The 12,965-nt window shown below is 58.7% G+C and overlaps 1 protein-coding gene across 1 annotated transcript; it reads right to left on the bottom strand.

Moving 5' to 3' along the window:
• Nucleotides 1–895: 895 nt before the first annotated feature.
• LOC308357103 (sialate:O-sulfotransferase 1-like) lies at nt 896–12,165 on the bottom strand (the record flags this gene model as incomplete). The annotated part of the gene is given in 10 exon segments (XM_080826596.1): nt 896–921; nt 924–1,287; nt 1,602–1,727; nt 2,128–2,435; nt 4,242–4,289; nt 4,292–4,333; nt 4,336–4,398; nt 4,849–5,011; nt 5,316–5,376; nt 11,903–12,165. Coding segments are annotated over 10 exon segments (1,464 nt in total).
• Nucleotides 12,166–12,965: the final 800 nt, after the last annotated feature.

The following is a 12,965-nucleotide window of genomic DNA, read 5'->3' as shown; positions in this document are numbered from 1 at the left end:
CCCCAGCCGCCGGCCAGCTAGCACACAGCAACCCACTGCGCTCGTGAGGACCCTTGCTCCGGGGTGAATGAGTGGGAAAGACAGCAGGCTCCCACAGAGACAGAGGGTGTGTCAACGAGGCCCAGGGACCCGGCAGCGGGGGTGGGGGGGTGGGGTGGGGGTGTAAACTCAGAGGATTTGGCCGTGGTCTCTCCCCCGATGGTTGTGTGGATGGGGGACATGACCAAGATGGGTGGGGCCACCGGTCCAAGTGACACCAAGACCCATCCCTCCTGGGTTTCCCCATGTGCAGCCCCCGGAGGCCAGCCCTTCCCTGCCCCATGCCCCGTTGCCCCACACCCTGCCTCTAGGACATGAGATGAAAAGGCCAGGCAAGGGGAACCCTCCACGGAGTGCTGATGTTGGATGGGGTCGTGGGGGGTGCACAGAGCTGTGGCAGGTCCTGAGGTTATGTGCTTGGGGTCAGGGGAGGCTCCACTCTGCACTGCCAGCCGGTCTACGGAGAAGGGCGATGCAGGGCTGTGGACCCGGGAGCCTGGTGGCCATACCCCAGCTGTTCACAGGGCGTCAGATGTGCCCTTTAGGGTCACAGGGTCCAGCAGCCTCCGTGAGCTCACGTCCACACCGCGGTACTCGCTGCCCACAGCGCTGACGCCCACCCAGCCCCGCACTAGGGGGCAAGGACCCCGGCCAGCAAGCCTGCAGCGGGAAGCAGGAGAGCCGCACCGGGAGCCCAGCGTGCACGCGTGGGCCAGCGTTGCCAAGTCCGAGCGGGTCCCTGCAAGCGTGCAGCGGCGCATGCAGCGGGTCTGTGAGCGCAGGGTTCCTGCAGTGGCTCCGGCAGCCGGGCCCTGTGGAGCAGTGTCCAGGCGGCGCGGGCGGAGCAGCCGGGCGTTCATCTGGGCACATACTCTCTGGGAAGCCTGGCCCTCCGTGGTCGCGCAGCGCCTTGTCCACCGTCCAGATGTAGCCGTGGATCAGCGCCCTCATCCTGGGGGTGAAGGGCTTGGGATGGTGCAGGGGCCGGCCACACCTTCGGAAGCTGCCCTCCTTGTTTTTCTCCATGCACAGCAGCCAATCCTCGCTCACGGACACAATGAGGAAGGCCACCATCTCCCTCAGCGTGGGTAGCAGGCTGTGGCACAGCTCCTCCTCGTGCACCACCAGCAGCCCCTTGCCGAATCGCAGCTGGTCCAGCACATTCGAGGACCACCAGGCGGCGTAGCTGCGCACGAAGTCTGGCCACTCAGCGGGGAGAGATGCACAGGTCAGCCCACCTCCTGGGCGCTGTGGGTGGGGAGCCGGGGAGGTGGGAGAACAGAGCTAGCAGCCCCTCGGACCAGGCCCTCCTGACGACCCGTGGGCAGTAAGAGCAGCACCTCGGGGCCAGCCTGGGTCACCGGGCCACGTCTGCATCGGTGGCTGTGCAGCCCCCCACGAGGACAGATGTGGCGTGCATGGAGAGAGCTGGTTCCCTCTGTCTTGGACGGTGAGCTCCCTGCCCTCAGGGCCCACGCCGGGGCAGGGAGAGCCACGGGGCCCACGCGGCACAGTGGTGTTCATCACAGGTGGGAGACGGGGTGACCCTCATCCATGCTCACCTTGCCCTGGGTGACGGGGACGAGCTGGGGCACCGTGAGGACGGGCACAGGCCTGAAGCTAAGTGAGCGAGGTCCCTGCCTGATGCGGACCACGTCCCACAGGGGTGGCCAGTCCACCCCATGACGCTGCCGGACAGCCGGGCAATGTTCGGGGAGGATCTATCCGTGAGAGCTCTGTCCTGGCAAATTAAGACATGTTGGGGCTCTTGTCTTGGTGGGGACGTGTCAATATCAACAAACAGCCTGTGACCATCCTGCCACCTCGGATGGCATGGGAACCCTTCGCTTTCCCTGGTTTTCACCACCACCCTCAGACAGGGACTGCTCTGGTGTCTTGGGTGGGTAAACTGAGGCCCCTGGGAGCTGAGGAGGGACCAGAGCTCAGCCTCCTGCACCTGGGGCGCCAGCAAGGGGCAGGGTGGGGATGGGGACGTCTGCTGGGGCAGGGTCTGCGGAGACAGGCCTGCCTGCCTGACAGCCCTGCTGCCCTATGATCGCTCAGTGTCCCAACACTCGCCCCCCGGACCCGTTTCCCGGCCACACTGCCGGGGAGCAGCTGAGCCTGGGGAGGGCCGGAGACAGTGTCTGCACAGGAGAAGAGCTGCCCGGCCTCCCCCACGCCCTTCTTCCTACCTTTGCTCTTCCAGTTTTGGTTGGCCGCGTAGCCCGGGTGCCCGGCACACTTGCCGTTGAACTCGGTTACCAGAGACCTGTACGGGTTCCGGATCAGCAGGATGGCCGAGTCGAACATCTGGATCTCCCTGCAGCCGCTCTCGTGGGTCTTCATGCAGATGGTGTGCCGGCTGCGCCAGTGGTCCTTCTCGCCCTTGAACCCTGCGGGGGAGACAGGGGCTGCTGAGGACAGTGATGGACCCCGTCGTGGCAGCAGGCAGAGCTGAGCGTACCTCCAGGAGACCCCACAAGTCTGGCGGCAGGGCCCTGACGCCCCTCTAGACCCTGTAGGCACGTGTGTGTGGGCGTCTGCACGGTGATTTCCCGTGAGCGTCATCGACAACCCGAGGGGGAGTCGTGGCCGCAGGCGTGGCTCAGAGTGGGCAGGACATCTGCCAGGATCACAGGGCAGCACGGGGCTCTGGACACCTGGTGCAGGTGTCCCTGTGATGCCGGGCTTCCAGCCCCGGCCCGGCAGTGGGCCCCGGGGTCCTGTGGCGAGGTCCCAGCCCTCCCCACCTGTAACAGTCACATGTGGGTCAGCAAGACGCTGTGGGCTCATTCAGCGGTGGCCTTTATGCTGGGGATGGAGGGGCTCCATGTGCGGTCCCACGGAGCACAGGGCCTCCCAGGAACTAGGAGTAGGGGGCCGGTCAAGGGGTGCAGCCAGATGTCACAGAAGGACCCCTGGAGGGATGCCCCAGAACCTAGACTCCGGCCACTTCCCAACAGATCCGGGGTCCGCCAGCCGGGGACCCATGCTCCATAAACGAGCTTGAGTGTCTCCTGGGTTCTTAAGGGACAGCAAGGAGCCCCAACACCACCTACTTCGTGAGTGTGGTGGTGGGGGTGGCAAGCAAAGGTGCTGCAGGCAGGGCCAGGTTCTTTGATGCTGGGAAACAAGGCTCCTCTGAGTCAGGTTTGCCTCCTGGAACCCAACACAGTTCAAACAGATGTCTGCCCCAGGCTTAACAACCGTCAGCCTTCCCGGGGCTCCTACTGCCCAGCGCGGGGCCGAGGGAAGGAGGAGCCAGACCACGGGCTGTAAACACGGGATGAGGATCGGGATCGGGTTCCCAGCACCCCAAGATCTGTGGTGCCTTCTGTGCACTGTGGGCTGTCCCCACAGCGGCCGCTCTGTGTGTCCCATAGGCCACAGTCGCCCAGGACAGACCGAGTGCCCTTGCCTGTCACTAGGGGGTCGGTGCAGAGGCCAGCAGCCACCCCGTGCCAGTCCCATAAGCCTCACAGGGGGAACCTCCAGGGCCATCACACGTGGCCACTCCAGCCACTGGGCCCCCGGGCCACTTGCAGACCAAGACCACCAGCTGTGCAGACGGCTATGGTCCTCTAGACAGCAGGTGGCCAGCAGCCCGTGCCACGGGACTCCACGGGTGCCAGGCCACAGCAGGCAGGACCCTGGAACAGGTCATCCGGCCACCCCCCTGGGGGTGCCAGTAACACTCAGGGCATAAGGATCAGCCACCAGCTTTCTTGGCTTCTCCCAGCAGACCAGAGCCCCCCACCAAGCTCAGGACGCTGTGGACCTGGGTTTCTCTTCCTAAACCATAGTCCGGTCAGGAATCTGGACGCACGGGGGTGACATCTGATGGCAGACCTACAGCCCCTCGCTTGGCTGGGGTTCTCGGTCCTACTCAGCACAGGGAGGCCTCTCGCTTCTGCAGGGGGAGACTAGGGGCCACACAACTCTGGAGGGGTTTGCACCTATCTTCAAAAACACAGCGTTTTTAGGAGCTCCTTCTGGCCTCACAGAAAATCAAATGAGCCGGTGACGTCTCACAGAATTACTGCGGGTTCTGACAACAAAGGGAAATTCAGAAAGTGCTCGTAGCGTGGGAGCACAAGCCACCAGAAGGGATGTCCCGAGTCCCAGGCTGGCCACACGGCTGGGAATGTGTTTGCAATGCTGGTTCCCCCGGGACTCCAGGCCCTGTGGCCCTCGCTCACCCTTGTTGCACAGGGTCCCGTGGAAGTAGAAGCTCCCCGTGTAGAAGCGGTGGTGTGCTCAATGAGGTGCGGCGCCCACGTGTTCCCGGGAAGCTCGACAGAGCCACAAACACCTTGGCCTTGGTGGGCAGGAACCGCCGATCCGTGCAGCGAGTGTCTGAAAGGCCAGAGGCTGACCACCGACCGCCCCACCCGGACCCACCGCCCCCAGTCTCCTGCTTCACCGATGGGGAACCGAGGCAGGCCCAGGGGGAGGGGTTGGCTGCCCAGGCCTGTGCCCAGAGAGAGCTCTGGGGATGACGAGGCCTCCCACGGCCCGGGCAGCAAGCCCTGGCTCCCCAAACAGCACAGAACATTCCAGATTCTGCCCGAGGGTGGTGGGGCCCCGCCTTGCGGGTGTCCTGCTGTTCCTCAAAGCACCTCCATCCCCAGGCTCAGGGAAAGGCCAGGTGTGTCCCGTGTCCAGCCTCCAGGGATGATGGTGGCCTCCCCTCCCCACCCCGGGCCGCACGCGGCCACACTGGTCTCTCCAAATGCCCGGAGAGCACACGTGGCAGACATGGCGGGGAGGGCCCCGCACGCCTCATGCCCCAGGCACCGAACTCACCCTGCACGGGCGTCTGGTAGACCTCGCAGTACTCGGCCAGCCTCTGTGCCTTGGGTTCCTGGCCACACAGCGCACTGTCCACCACGTCCCGGAGGCTGAACTGAGGCGTGGGGTAAGCACAGTAGCACTCCCAGCCCCGCAGGATGGCCAGGGGGGACTCCTGCTGGGGAGCGAGGAGGGAGAAGCATGTGGGGTGCCCACTGGGGCCAGGCCTCCCGGCTCCTGTCAGCATGGATGGTGCCCATCCTTCCCGTGCCAGCCCAGGGGAGGCACGGCGCACGGGACGTGACTTCTGCCCCCAGGAGCTCAGAGCGGGTCGGAGACCCGACAACAGTCAGTGTGAGCCAGGCCCGGGGCTAACACTGGGGGGCCGGAGGGAGCACAGGGAGGACCAGGCACCTGGGGCAGGGGCGTCTGCAGGAGCCAGTGTGTGCAAGGGTCAGGATGGGACAGGTGAGCACACATACTGCGTTGTGGGCCCACTGGCCGTGAGCCCGAAGGGACCTCTGGCGTTCCTGCTGGGGCTCCCTGGGGAGGAGACCAGCTCAACCCAACTGCGGGGGGCAGGGGGTCCAGGCCAGAACATTCCGGAAGGCCCTGCCGGCCCTGCCAGGATTAGGGGCAGGGCAACACCTCATGGTGAAGCCGTCTCCTGGCCTCCCTGGTCGCCTCTGTGGGGTTCGTTCCCTGCTCCCTCTGACCCCACAGAGGAGACCGCTGGGTGCTGGGTGACCTCGGGCAAGGTGCTGAGCCTCTCTGCCCTTCACCACCGAACATGGGCAATCAAATCCACTTCGCATGTCCGGACGGGGCACGACACGTGTGGGTGCTCCAGGGTACCCAGCCCCATCATCCCTGCCTGCCCCTACCTCTTGCAAATGGAAATGCAGGGAGGGAGGTGGCAGGGAGGGAGGCGGGAGGCCAAGGCAGTGCCACACAGAACTTTCTATTTTTTGCTCACAGCAAAAATCTCGTATAAATAAAGAAAAGAAAAATCAAAAGCGTTTTCTGAGCGTGGCTTGGCAAAGTGAGGATTTCCGTGCTTAGAAAGTCGCTGGGCCAGTCCCAGCCATGGTGGTTGGGAGGGGGGCGATGAAGAGCCTGCGGCGGGGGTGGGGGTGGGGCTCCTGTGTTCAGGTCTGTGCCCCCCAGTGCTGTGCACCCCCACCAGAGCCTCTCCCCACCTCCCTCCTCCTCCTGGACGCCCACGGGCAGCTGCACCCCTGCCGGGAGCTCCTGGGGTCCCGGCCCGGTACCTCTGAGGGCTGAGCTGCCGCGTGGGGACAGAAGCCTAGACCCTGTGCTGTTCTGACACTGCACACCCCCACCATGCACCCCTGTGCACCCAACCACCACACACCCCTGTGTGTATTCATCACGTACCCCCATGCACCCCCAGCAAACACCCCTGTGCACCCCCACCACCCATGCCCATCGCTGCTACAGCACCGAGCCCCCCCCCCCATGCAGGAAAAGCCCTAAAACAGCCCGGGAGCCCCATCCAGAATGCTAGTCTCTATAAAACAGACAAGTCCTTCGGCTGCTGGCTTGGGAGAGGAGGAGGACCCGGCTTCCCTCCGGCCTCCTCACCAGCTTGTCTTCTCCCCTGGGACCAGAGCCCTGGTCCCCATGCTTTTTCTGGACAAGGCTCGAGACAGGGATTTTCGGAGGATGGAGGACGGGGGAGGTAGTAGCTCAGGGTGTCTGGGCTTCCTGGACATAGGGACCAGAGAGGAAGAAGCAGGCATGTAGCCCGTCAGATCCCCACACTGACCCTGACACCTCCGTGCCTCAGTTTCCCTGTCTGCGAGCCCCTTCTCATCTCTTAGGACTCCACTGCCCCCCCATGCTTGGGGGACCTGAGGGTTTGACGCTCTGCCCGTAGGCTCCTCTCCAAGGTCCCCATGCCCGGAAGGTCGGAAGTCCCACCCCCACTGCACCTGTCAGACCCGCCCATGGCCACAGCAGCCCAGCCCCCCACCAGCCCACCCTCGGGCTCCGCAGCGGGGCCCGCATTGGCATGTAGGGCTGGGACCTGGACCAGGCCATGAAGCAGCACCGGCGGAGCCCCCAGCCATCTCCCTGTACCACGCGGCCTCTGTCCCAAGCCCATGTCCGACCCCCACATCAGGATGCAGCTATACTCGGAGACGGGGTCTCTAAAGATGTCATTCAGTTAAAATGGGGCCATGGTGGGTATGAGCCAATCCGACTAGTGTGGTCATAAAAAGAGATTCGGACACACACACGCAGACGACCCTATGAACACAAAGTCACGAGACGCCCGTCTGTGAGCCCATGAGGCCTGAGAAGTAACCAGCCCAACGACACCCCGCCTTGGCCTTCTGGTTTCCAGAGCCCCGAGAAGTGCGAGCCCCTATCTGTGGCACTTTGTTCGGGCAGTTGCGGTGACCTTCTACACTGGGGTCCTTACGGTCGTTGGCCATGCACCACTGGCACATGCAGAGCTCAGGACCTTTGCACCTGCTGTTCTCTCTGCCTGGAATGTCCTGCCCCCAGACCTCCCCCACTTATTCAAGCCCCTTTCCCTGAGAGGCCTTCACTAGCCACCCCGGTTCACACCACCACACCCTTCCCACCCCCACGAGACCCCGTCCCTTTGCTGAGCCCTCGGGTTCTGCCCGTGGGAATCACTGGGTCCCCTTTCCTCCCGTGGTCAGCCGAGGCTCCGGCTTGTGCTCCGTGGTCGTCCAGTTACCCTAGAACGTACTGGAAACAGGATCCCTCGGTGCAGACTTTCCCTTCCCTCAGAAATCCACGTGCCCACGCTGGATCCCCGTGGAGGAACCTGCAGCTGTGGTCCACGTGCAGACACACCACGGGGCGTCCGTTTGCCCCACACGTCTGGGCTCTGTCTGCTGTGTCCTCAAAAGTGCCGGCAGGACCGGGTCCCAGAAGGAAGTGTCCCTCTACCAGTGGCCACCCCTGGTAGGGGTTGCACCCCACCAGGGACATGAACCCCTCCACTTCCTCGAGTCGATGAAACTGTCAAGATCCAGGTGCGCTGGCGCGCGGGGTAGTGCGGACATCAGTGCGGTTTTATTTACAACAGAACAGAACTGGATTCTGAAAACACAGGACAATTTCCAGCCCCTCGGGTGATGACAGGAAAAGCATACACTTCAAGCCTCATAGAAGGAAGAAAATGGGCATGGATTATGAATTGAGGTTTCTATTGACTGTATTTCCATTAAAATGCATAATTATTGAACAATTTAACTGGCAGGACTTCTGACTTAAAGGACATTTTGATTTCTGCTTCTTAAACTTTATCCTTGAGTTAGAGAAAGTGACCTTGTCATAGTAATGACTCCCCTCCTGGTCCTCTCGACAAGTACTAGAAGGTGTTGATTGGCTCTTGGCTGAAATGGCTCAAGGGTGATAATCCCTATGTCTGTACTCGTGGGCTTTGGGGAGATGGACCAGAAAAGAGCTGGGTGCACTCTTACAGACGGGAAATAAGAATGTGCATTTAAACAACAGATCAGGGCTTGGGTCATAGGCCTGGGTGTCTCTCAGCAGCTCTGTATCCACTCTGTTCTCTCCACTCTCTGCTTTGGTGGTGCCTGGACAACGAGGGCGCGCTCTGGGTCCTCACATCTACATAGAGTCCCCCTCACCCAATGGGGAAATGCCCAGTGCAGGAGAATATCCTGCCGAGAGAGAGACAGAGAGAGAGAGAGGGAGAGGGAAGGCAACACAGAGTCAATGCCACTTTGATTGTTCAGGTGGAAACAAGTAACTATTCGGGCCATGCGTGTGTTCTGGGACAGTGTGGGCTGCCTGGTCCAGCAGCTTGTGTCATCCTGGCTGTGTTTCTCTTTGTCTGTTCTTGTGTGTGTCCCCTCTGTGCGTGTGCTTTTGCCTGAACCAGGTGGACATTCTCTGGTTTCGGGGCTGAAAATCTCTGTGCCTTCCCAGACAAGATCATGTAACAAGCATTTGGAATATGAAGACTTTGTCAGCTTGAATTGTGTTTGGACGCGCCCCATGTTGCGTGCTTTCTGCCTTTGCGACTAGGAGGGCTTGCCACTGAGGTGATCTGTTCAGCAAATGGCCAGGGGAAGCTGCTCCCCCAAGAGGAGTCACTACTGAAAGCCGCTATTCATTGAGAATCTTACATTCTGGATGAAATGTTGCAGAGTTTTGATCAAGTTCAAACGGCAGGAAGAGCAGAACAGTGTAGATCTGAAATCTTCTATGGGATCAGAATACTTCCTGCTTTTTGAATATTTGACGAAGTGCATATACATCAAACGTTTCATATTTTTATTTATTTTATTTTTGCTGATTTTGTGGGATGGGAGATTTTGACAAAAATTGTATCCTAAAGCCGCGTTCTTGGAATGTGTCTAAACAAGGGCTTCCAACGCGAACCAGAAGAGGGCAGCAAAACACTAGTCACTAGACTGTGTTCCTTGATCTGGGACTGGGAAGCCGCTGCAGGCTTTCCTGCCTCTTTGGTTCTTGTGCATTTGCTTGACTGACCGAACTCCAGGACCTGCAGCAGGTCCACACATCTTTAAGGAACACACCAAGCCTTTTGTTTTTACCATGATATTTCTCAACAATGAGATATCTGAGGACATGGCTAAGTTATTCAAACCAGGGTGGAAAAATAACCAAAACTCACTCAAAATTAATTTTACTAAAGATCCAGTGGAGTCAGATTGAATCATATAAATAAGAATACAGAAGGAATATCTTACTGAAATGACCAATTTTAAGCTTATTTTCTCCATGTATATTGCATTATTTACTAAATTCTGCATTCACAAAAATACATGTAGTGTTCAGAGAGAATGATATTTGAAAGGGAAGTGATCAAAGTACGTCTCAACTAGTTATCACAATTGACAATTGCCACCAGGAACATGGCTTCTTCACCCAACTGCGGGCAACAACTGGACATGTATTAATTAGCATTTAATGTGCAAAAAGAGAGCTGCCATCTCAAATGTAATGTGAGATAGTTATGAACACATCTTAAAAATTTTAAGACTCCTGAATAGGAAGGAATAGACTGGCCCATAGGAAAAAGGTCATTCGTGTTTCTCTTTCTTTTCTTTCTTTTTTTTTTTTTAAAGATTTTATTTATTGGAGAGAGAAAGATTGAGAGAGCACGCATGAGAAGGGGAGAGGGATACAGGGAGACAGAGAGGCATACTCCCCGCCAAGCAGGGAGCGTGATGACTGGGGCTCGAGCCCAGGACACTGAGATCATGATCTGAGCCTAAGTCAGGTGTTTAAAAGACTGAGCCACCAGGAGCCCGTGTCTCTTTAAACAGAGAAATTACAAAGAAGTGTTTCCTTTAAAATTAGCTAAGGGGCAATAACGTCTGTTTCCACCAATGTTATTTGCTATTGTGCCGGAATGTCGATGAATGCAAAGTTAGGAAACAAACAGGAGGAATCAAAGCTGCAACAGTGATGCAGAAACACGTTAGGTCCTTTTTCATTTCTGGCTTGTTCACTCAAGGTCATATTTGTGAAATGTAGCAACAGCTCATTTCCTCATTACTCTGCACTGTGCTGTCTAATATATCAAATGATACACATGTCCTCTATTACTGATATAAAATTGCTTTGTGTCTGCCTTTTCTAGCTTTTAACTACCTGCACAACTTTCAGCGGACATGAGCAGTAATCTCTGTTGGTCTGTATCACAGGAGGCGTGCTGTGTATGTTTAGACTTCCAGATCCTGCCTTTTCCACTTCTGGGAGGTTTCAGAAGTGCTGAAATATTGGTAAGGAAAATCCCAGGTTTCAGTACCAGGAACTGTGTAGATTCCCCTGCTCGCACAAGGGATCTGAGCTATCACTTTGCAAGGACCCTACAAAGTATCCACAGATGGTGGACGAGTTTCCAGTCCTCCCGCAGGACCGCTCTAGGCGTGGACAGCAAGTGGCCCGCAGAGGAGCCTCAGGCCAAGGGCACAGCTGCCACAGGTGGACCTCAGCAGCTGGGCAGGTTCCGTCCTGCTGTGACCAGCCTCAGCTGGGGAGTCCGTGCAAGGACACCCCCTGCCTTGGGAGGGTGGGCTCATGGCAACCCTGAAGCCCCGTTGGAAGGCAGGGACACTGGGGATTTCTGAAACGCAAGAGACATACATCCTACTGCTCTAGGAGAATGCTTGCCTGTCTTCAGGAGAATTCCAAGTTTGCACAAAAATGAATGGAACTTTTGGGAAATGATGGAAGGAATGACTGCATAGTTAGTTTTGAGGTCCACATCTGACACAACATTTCCTATTGTGCTGCTGGGCTCCATGGGGCCTCCTGCGATCAGGGTAGCCGGGATACAAGATAGGAAGAAAGAGTGTTTTCAAAAACATGTTTCCCTCATGAAAGTTTATAGTCTAGGGGCGCCTGACTGGCTCGGCAGAGGAACCTGTGACTGGGTCTTAGAGTTGTAAGTCTGAGCCCCACATTGGGCTCAATGCCTTGAGAAATGCCTTGATGGGACAATGGAGCCCCACATTTAAATTTTAATTTAAAATTAAAATTTAATTTTAAAATTAAAAGCTTAAAAACAAAATATGGTCTAGAGGATGTACAGTGAAAAGTGAAGTCTCCCTTGTTCCCACCCAGAGGTAGCCAGGGGAGATAACTGGCACCCTCTGCACCCCCATTCCTCTTCCTCAGTTCAGCCTTCAAGCCCTGAGAGATCTGTGAACCCCCGAGGGTGGGGAACGAGGGAGTCGACCCTTCCTGCAGGCCTGATTCATGCACTGGGCGGCGGCCCAACAGAAGCTGTGCACGTGCACAGGGGTTCCTGCACACGCGCTCATTCCTCAGGTTCCAGGTTCCAAAGCTGTGTCCTGGCAACAGGCCCCCATTGTGCTCTAGGCCTTCTGCCGCGACTTGGCAGCTGAAGGAGAGCGCTGCGAGCCTAGTTCGCTATCCTCAGCATCTGGCCTTACCGGACTGCTCTATGGGCACCTCCTTGAGCAGGACGTGCCCCTCCCCCCAGCCCCCAGCTCTGCGGGGTCCGCACCTGCCAGGAGGGCTGGTCCGCCCCCACCCCGCTCACTGTGGCCGCGGACTACTCTTGGCGCCCAGGGCTCTACCGGTGGTCCACGCCCCGGGGTCCACTCGCAGGCGGTCCACCAAGTACCCTGCGAGGTGGCAACCGCGCTCAGTCCTAGGAGGTTGCAGAAGGTACTCCTTGATCCTGGAGACCCGGCGCTTTCTTCTGGGGCTCCTCGCCTCTTTCTGCAGGTGGGGCTCCCGGGTGAAGGCGATGCTCTCGGCTCCTGGATCACAGGTGTCCTGCCACTGCCGCTGCGAGTCCATCGTGGACACGGTCCCCCCCTGTGTGCTGCAGAAGCGGGTCGTCACCGGGCTGCCGCCCTCAGAACCCAGGAATGTCCACGATGTCCCCACGGGGGAGAGGGTATGCAGAGACCCCAGAGAGAGCGGCAAAGGCACGGCACAGGTAGAGGAAAACCCTGCACATCCAGAGGGGCAAGTGACTCACAGAAAAGACCCTAAAGGCGCTGGGGCCCCACAGGGGGCATTTAGGCCGCTGGGGGTCCAGGGAGGCCTCTCTTCCTTTGTGCCCAGGCCTGGGCCTCTGCAGACAGCCGTCCCCCGGCAAGAGAGCTCGGAAGACCCATGCAGGAAGAAGTCCCCCAGCTCCCATCGGAGCTCCTGTCCCACTCGAAATGCCATCACCAGTTCCTATAGTTCCACCAGGGACTGCCACCCGGTGCAGAGGAGGAGGGGTCTGGCCACAAGTCAGGCCTCGCGGCCCCCGAGGTCCCCCAAAAAAGCCAGCCAAGAGAGCCCCTTGTGTCCCGCGGGAGTGCCTGCACTTTCTCAGAAGAAGAACCAGCTGGAGAAGGATGCCGATACCACCACCGGGCAGAAGGCAACGCAGAGGAACTGCTCGTCCCCAGCTGACTGTTCCAGGCCCCGAAAACGCAGGGTTTGTCTGCTGCCACACAGGCGAGGGGAGCCTCTGAGGCTGCCTTCACCCCCTGATCCAGGGTTTCGAGTGACCGCTGAGGACCTGGACCAGGAAAAGAGAGCTGCTCTCCAGCGCATCCTAGATGCTCTCCGAGGGGACACAGAGACCACCTGCAGCTGTGGCC

Source organism: Martes martes (genome assembly GCF_963455335.1).
Source record: "Martes martes genome assembly, chromosome: 16".
Classification (NCBI taxonomy): Eukaryota; Metazoa; Chordata; class Mammalia; order Carnivora; family Mustelidae; genus Martes; species Martes martes.
This window is presented reverse-complemented; position numbering and strand designations above follow the sequence as displayed.